Source organism: Barbus barbus, assembly GCF_936440315.1.
Source record: "Barbus barbus genome assembly, chromosome: 20".
NCBI classification, from domain to species: domain Eukaryota; kingdom Metazoa; phylum Chordata; class Actinopteri; order Cypriniformes; family Cyprinidae; genus Barbus; species Barbus barbus.
Genome location: NC_136748.1, coordinates 20,463,198 through 20,473,909, shown reverse-complemented (window position 1 = coordinate 20,473,909; position 10,712 = coordinate 20,463,198). Strand labels below are relative to the sequence as shown.

Below are 10,712 nucleotides of genomic sequence, written 5' to 3'. Positions count from 1 at the left end.
TGGCTCAATATTTCATTGTAGTCCTAAAACCTGAAGAGACTTAGCATTTTGGTTTCCTGTGGAATTTTCAGGATTTTGGTTTATAAAGTCTGTTTTTAAAATTAATTGGCGCACAGTCGTACCTGGAACGTGAGTTTTGCAGCAGCTGTGTTTTCTCAAGTTTTCTCAAGTCTACGGTTGTCAAACAAATAAATTCATGTGCTAAATAAATGTGGTAGATCTAGTCTTTATTCAGTTGGCCTACAAATTGACGTCAGAGTGGCGCAGCCGGTTCCGCCCAAGTCACGTGATGCGTGGTTCATCCTCCAGCAGCGAGCTGTGGCACGAACGGAGGTGAACATGGCCGATGTGTCGGAGAGGACGTTACAGGTCGCTTTAGTTGTTTCGTTTGCGGCTGGTTTTATCGCCGGATGGCAGGCAAACAGGATGCGAAGAAGGTTCTTGGACTGGCGGAAAAAGAGGTTGCAGGACAAGCTCGTAGAAACACAGAAGAAGCTAGACCTGTCATGACACACAAAACATAACGCAGCCGACCTGGTGAGACACGTGTCTTTCATAATATCATTAATGTACTCAGAGTAGCCTAAATGGCTTTGGTTTGACGCTGTAACCAGTCTAACACCTCTTTCACTCTCTAGTGCCTCGGTCATCAAAGCCTGATATATTATTCCTGATTTATAAACCGAATGAGGAGTCTACAACAGCACCTCTCCAGCGCTCAACAGGACCAGGCTTTCAACCTTGGATCAAAGACACAATCTACAGGCTGGAGCAAAGCAATACAACTTTCTCAAGGACTTTAAAAACTGTTGTATTTATAAGATTTTTTCTTCTTCGATGTTTTTTCAAGCCATAAATCATGTTACCATGTCTGTGCTTTTACTTTGTCTCTGTCATTTGAAATAAATGAAATATTTTATTAACCGTTGACTCATTAATATTAAAAGTAATCTGCACATCATTGTTGTGCCATTGAGCTCAAATCTGATCCAACAAAATTAATTAATGACAGAACCTCAAATCCAGGAATGTGGTTTTGATACATCTCAGCATATTTATAATGTATATTTGAAAGTGTCCATGACTTTTCCACAAGCTTGTAAGATTTGTTTTAGATCTGGAATTCACAGATTTGTGTATTTAAATGTGGATCTCAAGAGAAACCTGGAATATGTCATTTATTGTCAAATATGTTGGGGTCCCTGATTTAAACTTTTTTTTTCTGTATGCATTTTTATTTATTTAAACAGAAGCACTTTTCCAAGAAACCTGTTTTACCAGATTACAGTCACAGCCCAAAACAGAAATGAAAGGGCTTTCTGTCATAACAAAACCGCATCACAGGAATTAAGATATATGTCTTATTTATATGACATTAAATAACGACAACCAAAAATACATAAATGACAGCATTTCAAATTCTTACTCTTATATTATCTTTAACTCCATAGCAAATAGTAGCCTACATTTAAACAAATTTAAATACATGTATTTATTGGACTCAATTTAAGTTTAGTTAAAAACATAAAAAATATGTCCGAACTTTTTCTATGCACATGAAATTTACCAAATAAAATCATATGGTTAAAAAAAATCACAGATATTTCACATTTTCATAGGTGAGATTGCACTTCTATGCGCTCTCTAATGGCTCTCGCGCGCAGTGATGATGTAATAATAACAGCGTCGCGTAAAAGTATCTTAGCAACATTATTCGGAGCGTCTGTCATGGCGCCTCCGGTGCTTTCTCTTTTATTAAACCTAAGCACGACTGGGACGTTTCATCAAATCACACATTCAAAATACCTTGCATGATCAAATTTTGTGTTGAAGACGATTAGAAAATGCCTCCAAAAAGGAGAGGACCTCTTCAGACGGTCCAAAGAGAAACGGATGACATCAAGAGAAAGGTTGATTGAATGCAATGTTTGTTCTTTTGCTGGTGCGCACTGGTTTTGATATTAAACCTCTACTCACTGTTATCTGTCCTGTAGGTGGACGCTTTGGTGCAGCATGCTGCTAAACCAGATGCGTTAGACAGGACTGAGATCTTGGAGAGGTAAAGACATCTCCCCTCTGTTTTGTTTTTGAACGTCTCTACATCAACTAGGTCAAATAGCGCATAGTTTCTGTGTTTTGCGGTGATTTTGGTGATTTGTTATGGTGTTGCATTTCAGGTGCAAAGAGTTACAGCGCGCAGTGGAGGAAATTATGAAGACTCTGAAGAAATTATCTAAAGTAATGTTTATGTCTGTGTATTGGTATTGTCGCTTCATCTCACATAAATTGATACATATTTAATAAAAAAAACAACAACAACATATAATAAAAAAATATTTCTGAAATGTGTGTATATTTCTCTCTTTGTCTTTTTTTTTTTTTGGATGAACATTTACTGAACCTATATGTTAGATCCTGCTATTATTATGCTGAATTTCATGTGTGCAGGCAGATGAGCCGGCTCCAGTGGGGAATTATGACCAAAGTAAGAGGGAAGAGGAGACGCGTTTGTTGACTTTACATGAACGCCTACAGTCTCTAGCTCTTCAGCTGCAGCCTCATGATGAGTATGCAACCTCATTCATTCAAGCAAATCTTACTCACCTGACCAGCACAGATCCCAGAGACTTTATCATGCATTCAAACAAACCATCAAACCGATTTTTAAATCAGCTTTTATCCATCTGAAATCATTTATATCAAATTTAAATATTTAATATCATTATTTTTTTCTTGACCATGTAGGATGGCTGGACCTAGTTCATCCCAGACAGATCAGGAGAGCGAGGAGGAAAATAGTGATGAAGAAGATGAGAGCTCTGAGGATGAAGATGCTGAAGAAGAAGTAAAGGATGATTATGACAATGATGATGATGATAATGCTGACAGTGGTGATGAGGATATCGGTCCAACTGCCACAGGACAGGGATCTGTCTCCTACATTGCTCTCAGTGCATTTACAGGAGAGGAAGAAGGGGACCTCAGCATCCAGGTTCCTGTCATAACATTTTATTTTAGGTGTTGAATACTTGAATTAAGGTTATTTTCTTGCACCAAGCAAGTTGTCTTTTTTTGTTGTTTCAGAAAGGAGAGGTTTTGCGAGTTCTCTCTAAGAATAAGGATGGATGGTGGCTGGCTCAAAACTCAAAAGGCCAGAAGGGCCTGGTGCCCAAAACCTTCCTGAAGGTGTGTATAATATCACAGGCACTCAGTGAGTGTGTTTACATGCACAATGTAAATATTTGATAACATGTAAGTCATATACACACATTAAACAGTGTTTTTATTATTGGGGAAAGCCATAAATGGTTTAAACAAAACTGAATCAAAACCCTAGATTTTTGTCTTTTAATTAACTTTTGCTTTTTATATGAGCAAGTTGACCATTTCTTTAGAGTACATTTTGAATTTTGATTCCAAATCTCATTTAAACACTGTTTTCCTGCCGTTTACTGCTTTAGTAATGTTTTACAGTATTATTGTTTTAATTAACATTTTCACATTATGCATTTAATGTATCTTTATGTTATACTTTTACATTGTCTAAATCATATTCCAGAGCAGTTAGGGACTGGTGTAGGCTGTGCTTTTTTATAAATATACAAAATAAACTCCTGAATGAACAAAATAAAAAGCACTAATTTGCAGTCAGTTAGGAATATGTGTGTAGATAATTAACGTGGAGGAAATTGCATCTGTAAATGTACCATAACTGTGCATTTTCAGATGTCTTTTCCGCAGGATAGTGAGAGAGAGAATGAGAATGAGGATGAGGGGGAGAGTGAAGAGGAAGAGGAGGATCCTGACATAAAGTCTCGGTGATATTTCCTCTCTCTCCACTAGATGGCATCATTGTTTTCATATTTTGTTGTTTATAATATAGCTCACAATTTCTGAATCTGAAAGGAATTAAACAGAATATTAAGTTTATATGCAGCATTTACTAACGAAAATGATCAAATACTGTCTCTTGTCCAACTAGCAAAACATCCAATTGGAACACAGTGCGGAAGGCTGTTACTGAGGTATACACCCTTACATGTAGATAGTTCACCCAAAAATGAAAATTTTGTCATCATTTATTCACCCTCATGTTGTTCCAAACCTTTATAAATTTCTTTTTTTGAAGAAGAAGAAGAAGAAGAATTATGTTGGTAAGCAAATAGTTGTCCATATCCCTCGTTATCGTTACCAACATTTTTCAAAAGAAGATTGAACTCATACTGGTTTGAAACAACTTGAGGATGAGTAAATGATGACAGAATTTGTATTTCTGGGGTGAACTATCCCTTTAATAATCAAAACACAAATTATAACACACATTACCATAACTTTCTAACTAGCACCCTCACATACTGAAATATACTTGTGTGTTATCTCTGCAGATAGATGCTACTGATGTGCTTTCAGCGATGGGTGCCATCCCACCAGGCTTCAGACCCTCCACTCTCTCCAGACTCTTAGAGGAAGGTCACTTCCTGTCCTGTTATTTTTCAAAACCTATAGATGAAAAGCCATTTTCAGTCTTTAAAGAGCCTAGTTACCTAAAATGCCATTTATTTTATTGTAGTACATTATAACATCTAGTAAGAATTCAGATTTTATAATGATATATTACAAAGGTATCGTATGCATGTCTTTTGTGTTTGTGTGTTTGTGCCAAGCAGGGAGATCTTATAGAGCAAGTCACTTCATTCAGCCCAAACTTGGCCAGTCGCAACTCTCCTTTAAAGATCTCCATATGGACCCAGACACAGGCAAGGTACTCAACTGCAAAGCACACACTCGTTACATTTACTAAGATTTTAATAACAGTATTCACAAATATAATGTATAGAAATATATTTTAAAACTGTAAAAAAAACAAATGCTGCATTTGTTTGAAAAATACAGTAAAACACTTAATATTGTGAATTGTAATTACAATTAGTAATCACAATTTAAAAAAATTTAATGTTTTACATTTTTCAACAGCCATTACTCCAGTCTTCAGTGTCACATGATCCTTCGAAAAATCATTCTAATACTGTTCCTACGTATAAATAGTAACAGTAAAGACGTGTATAATGTTAAATAAGACTTCTATTTCAAATCATTTCTGTTCTTGTGAACTTTCTATTCATCAAAGAATCCTGAAAAAAATATAGAACACATTTTCCATTAAAATATTATGATATTTTTTTTTTTACATTTATAATAATAAGAACCATAATTAATAATTGAGCACCAAAAGTAATAGAGCAGCAATTCAGCATATTAGAATGATTTCTGAAGGATCACGTGACACTGAAGACTACAGTAATGGCTGCTGAAAATGTAACTTTGCCAACACAGAATATAATTTACATTTTAAAAGTTATTGAAATAGAAAATTATTATTTTAAATTGCAGTAATATTTCAAATAAATCCAGTCTTGGTGAGCATAAGAGGCTGCTTTCAAAAACATAAAATATATATATATATTATTCAAAACATTCGACCTGTAGTATATAGAGAAAGAAAGAATGTGTTTGTGTGTATTTGCCCAGGTTCACGGCCGGCCATCTAGAGTGAGTTTAACCCTGACCCTGTGGAGCTGTCGAATGATCCCACCCCCCGGGGTCGGGTTACAGGTGCTCAGCAGGCACGTTCGGCTCTGTGCTTTTAACGGAACCCAGGTAACACACAAACACACCGCTGCACCTACAACCAGAATGATTGCCCCTTTATGAACTTAAAAGAGAGATATTTGCATACAAATGTTTTGTGGAAAGCTTAAGGAATAATTCCTGATTCGGCTCTGAAATCAAGTGTTGCTCATGTGGAACAGTAATTAGGGTGGAACCATTTCAAACCTTAAACAAATAACAAAGCATCATGGGATTGACTGCTTGGGTGCTTGAATTAATACACTTGCAATCCAAAAGCATGAGTGTAAAATACTACGGCATATTTGAGTCTTGAATGTTAACAGTTTAAACATTACTTGGTATCTCTACGATATTTGTCTTTCACAACTCTGGATTTTTTTCTGCACGCTGTGGACGTTAACTCTATTTGATTACTTATCGTCAGGAATTTCATATTTAGGAGAGAACCAGGGAGTGTTTCAATGCATGTTTATAGATAATAAGTGGAATATTATGGTGTAATGTCCAGCGTTCTTTGTGCACAGTTCATCTTTTCTTTGATGTTTCTGAATAAGTCACTTAAGTCATTGTAAACGGCAAAACAATTCTAACGCACATTCAAAACCCATTTGTCTTCTCAACATTTATTGCAAACAGGTGTCGTGTAACACAAATGCAGTGTACATGGTGCCATTGTTTCTCTCTCACTCACTGTTCCACCTTTTAAATTTACTTTAAAATTGTCCTTGTCAGGTTTTGAGTAACATTCACACAGTCAGAGCCACTTACAACTCCAAGAGCCCAAAGACCTGGAGCTTTTCTCCACGGGTAAGACTAAGCTACACTAAAACACGTGCAAACGCATGTACAAAAGTCTGAGGCCACATTAAAAAGCTGGGATTTGAAATCGAATTTAAAGCTAGAAATAAAGAAAGTTTTAAGATTTTGACATTTTGAAATTTTGTCATTTAAAATGAATATAAAAATATTGATGATTTTGCCCTGTAGACATATCACAAATTGTGATGCTGCTAATATAATTTATAATAAAAATATGAAAATACAGAATTTTCACCATTGTTTCACCTCACTGTATATACGTTTATGTAACCTAACTGTTTATCCTTTTAATCCGTATCTTTCCCTGTGTGTGTATTTAAGATGACTGGGATGCTGCCCTGTCTTCTGGATGGAGACTGTTTCCTGCGTTATGACTCTGAATCTCCTGATCTTGGAATTCTGTTTGAATTGGGTGTAACCTACATAAGAAATGTGAGCAACTATTTCTTGCAATAAAAATTCTTATTGTTTAAACAATTATATGACAGTACCACCCAACTCTGATCACAGAGGACATACGACCTTCATCTAACCTCAGAAAGATAAAAGATCACTTATCTATTACCCTCTCACATATTTCCACATACACACACAATGATCTCTATTAAAGAAATAATTCACTCAAAAGTGAAAGTTCTGTCATTTACTCATTCTTGAGTCATTCCAGACCTGTAAGGATAACATTCCTCTGCGGAACACAATGTTAGTTCCATTGTATTTCTCAGATTTGGGACAACAGTAAATTATTTAGTAAATGATGATTTTCTTTTTTGGGTGAACTATGCCTTTACTAATAGAATAAAGTGGTGTAACTACCTACAAGGTTTCCTTCAGTATCCAGAAAAAAATTGTCTTGCGCAGGAGTACCAGGGTTCTTTGGTAAAAATGTTTGTGCTGTCTTTCAGTCCACAGGGGAGAGAGGAGATCTCAGCTGTGGCTGGGCGTTCCTTAAACTGTTTAATGAAAGTGGAGCCCCCATTACTCTACGGTACACACTAATTCACTTATTAGAATATGATAGATGCATAGCAGTTATGTTGTTCTTTACATACTAAAAACTATATGCATGTGTGTGCAGAACACAAGAGCTCACTGTCCATGGTGGCACACCATTTGAGAAAGACACTATGGATACCACATCTATCAAAAGAGGTAACATTCTCTTACAAAAATACACACATTCACACACACAAACTCATCTCTTCTGTTCTGTCCTCAGGATATCCTACCGGTGTGTTTCAGCAGATGTTGCTGTCCAGGAAGATCCCTAAACTTGTTGTTAAGCTCAAATCAGTAAACACACGCAGCAGAGAGCTTCTGAAGTAAGAATGCCTACACACTAGAGTATACAGTACATTAATGTTTAAAAGTATGGGTCAGTACGATTTTTTTAATGTTTTTGAAAAGTCTCTCATGTTCACCAGGGCTGTCTTTATTTGACCAAAAATATAGTACTATTGTGAAATATTACAATTCAAAATAAATAACTTAATTTAAATTTATTTTTAAATGTAATGTATTCTTGTGATGGCAAAGCTGAATTTTTGGCAGTCATTAATCCAGTCTTCAGTGTTTCGTGATCTTTCAGAAATCATTCTAATGCACTGATTTGCTGCTCAAAAAATATTTTGTATTATTCTCAATGTTGAAAACAGTTATGCTGCTAATTTTTTTTTATACAATTTTCTTTGATGAATAGAAGCTTCAAAGGAAGAGCATTTATTTGAAATAAAAATATTTAGTAACATTATAAATGCCTCTTGTTTTTAATCAGTTTAATGCTTCCTTGATAAATATAAATAATAATTTCTTTAAAAAGCTCCCACGCTTTTGAATAGTTGCTTATATTTCCATTGTTCCACAGTGTTTTTGATAAATATTCATGAAAAAGCAAATATGGTCTTGTTACTAAATATTTGTTTCCTTCATGTTTCTTAAGTCTGCTGCCTGACACTATAGTAGGAAGTCTGTCCACAATACATCTCTTGGCAACATACAGGCAAATACTCGCTGATGCTCTTTTATTGGACAGAGTCACCATGTGTAATGCAGGTAACACACACATTTCATTAGATCATCTTAGATTTGTCTTAGTGCTTGATGTATATCTAATGTGTATCAGAAGTGTCTGTCACACTATATACAATTTCTTTGTATACAGCAAATGTAAATTTAAAACAAATGTAAATGAGAAAGTAAAAGTGAATGTAAATCGCTTGGCTCTGTGTTCTACCTAGATCTGATCTGCAGCTCGGTTCTAGCATCTTTCCCTGATGTTCTAGATCAGCCAGACCTGATGGATGCATTTAGGGTGAGACCAGTCAAATAAACGCACACTTTTACTTGTCGCGTTCTTATTTAGTAAATACTATTTTTGTTTCTATATATAAAATAAGTATACCTGAACCCTACCTTTAAAAGAAAAGTTTTTTTGCATTTTTCGAATTTATTAAAGAGTGGGATATTATACAATTATTATTATTAAATATAAGATTATTTTTGAAATTCTAAAAAATTTAAATGAATTCTTAATTATTTAATTTAACTATAAAATAAATTACTGTTAAAAATACTTAAATTGATTTACCAGTTAAGAACATAGCCAAAGAGGGTTTTAATTTTTGTCTATTTAAATTAACTTTGGGGGACAAAAATATACCATCATATACATGGGGGTATAATGTTATAAATGGGGTAGATGTTATCAAAAGTACTAAACTTAAACTTTTTCTGTTTTTCAGAAATCATGGACCGAATCCGAGAGTAACCTGAGAAGATCTGATAAGGTACACTGTGTGTGTGTGTGTCACACGACTGCCACAGTATTGCTTTAATGTATTTATTCATGCTGTTTACATGCAGTGTATGTTTCTGTGTATTTCAGAGGGATATTAATGTGTTGAAGCAGATGTTTGTGAGCATTTATATGGGCAGTGTGTTTCCATTGTTGTACTCTGCGGAGATGCCTACTCCTTGCTGGGCAGATGAGGAAGTGGAATCGCAACGTGCTCATATAATCTACAGCCCTTACCAAAAAACCTCTGTGAAAACTCTGCTTTCCTCTCAATGTTCACATCAAGCCTTTGACATCATACAGGTCACCTATGACCTCATCAGCAGTGCCCAGCACTGAGTCTAGCGACTGACGTATCACATAATCCTCCAAAAGTGTCCAAAAATGTTTGATTGCATTTTTTAGTCTTTTAAAACTTTACATTTAGATACTAAACATATAAATAAACTGTTTAATCTCTCATACCCTGTGCAGAAAGCTTATTCACAGTTATGCCGATGGGCAAATCGTGCCATACTTTCAGCATTCAGCATTTGTGCGTGTGATTGTGTTTTCTTCTTGCATGTGTTTGTAAAGCATCCCATGACCGCCGTACCTTAAATAATGGTCTATTTTTAACTACCACACCTCCTAAATACAACTCCTCCCTCTTTCTTTCTCTCATTTATTTTCTCACACAAACTCATAACTACATGGTTTAAGTCCACACCTCACTGTCTTTAACACAAGCCTCTTATTTAAACATAGTCCACTCCTTTAAAACAAGTCGAACACTTAGAAACCTATTTCCATTGTTTCCGTGTCTTACATACTGCCTCGCCCAGCCATCCTGAGGTGTGGTGTCAGATCCTTATAAATCTGCATACATGAATCAACATAAATTATTCTGAAGACAAATCTACCATAGTATCGCTGATGTAGAGGTGTGTGATAGCATGCCAACTGAATGTTTAATCTTCTTACACTGTATTATATAAGTTAGCTGCTCACCCATAACATGTTTCTGTGCTGTAATCATTGTATTGTGAATCATAAGTAGTGCTGCAACCACAAAACAGTAGACACTTAGAGGATATGTTCCCCCAATATACAAATAGTGGTTAATCAATATGGTTTACAAACTATTTGCAATCAGTTGCTAAATTACAGTCAAGCCACTAACAAAAGTAGCTAACTACACTGCACATACAATATATTGTGAAGAAGACTATCTCAGAAAGCACTGCAACAAGCTCTGAAAAAAATCATTCAAGATGGCGGATGAGGCAAGACAAATGTGTTTTATTCATTCAGTACTTCCAAGTATTGATAGTTAAGTTTAACAAAAAAAAATAGTATTTTCCTCAATATTTATGTGGGACATGTTTTTGTGTGGTTATCTTAGCAACATGCTAATGTCTATCACCACTATTTGTGCCTTGAAGGAATAGTTCACCTAAAAAAGAAAGAACTGTCGTCATTTACCCAC

General features: G+C 35.4%; 2 protein-coding genes across 3 annotated transcripts; both read left to right on the top strand.

Moving 5' to 3' along the window:
* The first annotated feature begins 324 nt into the window (after positions 1-324).
* LOC306886440 (mitoregulin-like) lies at positions 325-921 on the top strand. Its single transcript, XM_079443543.1, has 2 exons — positions 325-537; positions 639-921. The coding sequence occupies exon 1, from the start codon at positions 340-342 to the stop codon at positions 508-510; it is 171 nt and encodes a 56-aa protein (XP_079299669.1). The 5' UTR covers positions 325-339; the 3' UTR covers positions 511-537; positions 639-921.
* A 753-nt stretch (positions 922-1,674) lies between these two features.
* On the top strand, positions 1,675-9,707 carry LOC306886025 (nephrocystin-1-like). Of its 2 annotated transcripts, XM_079442877.1 has the most exons (20): positions 1,677-1,910; positions 1,995-2,059; positions 2,178-2,238; positions 2,449-2,567; positions 2,746-2,992; positions 3,085-3,186; positions 3,727-3,818; positions 3,983-4,025; positions 4,386-4,470; positions 4,668-4,762; positions 5,530-5,658; positions 6,364-6,438; positions 6,772-6,882; positions 7,356-7,438; positions 7,529-7,602; positions 7,670-7,772; positions 8,390-8,502; positions 8,688-8,761; positions 9,192-9,236; positions 9,335-9,707. In XM_079442877.1, the coding sequence occupies exons 1-20, from the start codon at positions 1,845-1,847 to the stop codon at positions 9,581-9,583; spliced, it is 2,031 nt and encodes a 676-aa protein (XP_079299003.1). In that variant the 5' UTR covers positions 1,677-1,844; the 3' UTR covers positions 9,584-9,707. The 2 variants fall into 2 exon arrangements, with proteins under 2 accessions (XP_079299004.1, XP_079299003.1); XM_079442878.1 differs by lacking the exon at positions 6,364-6,438 and having other exon boundaries at positions 1,675-1,910; positions 9,335-9,705.
* The last annotated feature ends 1,005 nt before the right edge of the window (positions 9,708-10,712 follow it).

Coding starts and splice junctions, on each gene's coding strand:
- LOC306886440 (XM_079443543.1), top strand. CDS start 340: ATGGCCGATGTGTCGGAGAGGACGTTACAGGTCGCTTTAGTTGTTTCG.
- LOC306886025 (XM_079442877.1), top strand. CDS start 1,845: ATGCCTCCAAAAAGGAGAGGACCTCTTCAGACGGTCCAAAGAGAAACG. Junction 1,911..1,994: donor CGGATGACATCAAGAGAAAG/GTTGATTGAATG, acceptor TCTGTCCTGTAG/GTGGACGCTTTGGTGCAGCA. Junction 4,471..4,667: donor CTCCAGACTCTTAGAGGAAG/GTCACTTCCTGT, acceptor TGTGCCAAGCAG/GGAGATCTTATAGAGCAAGT.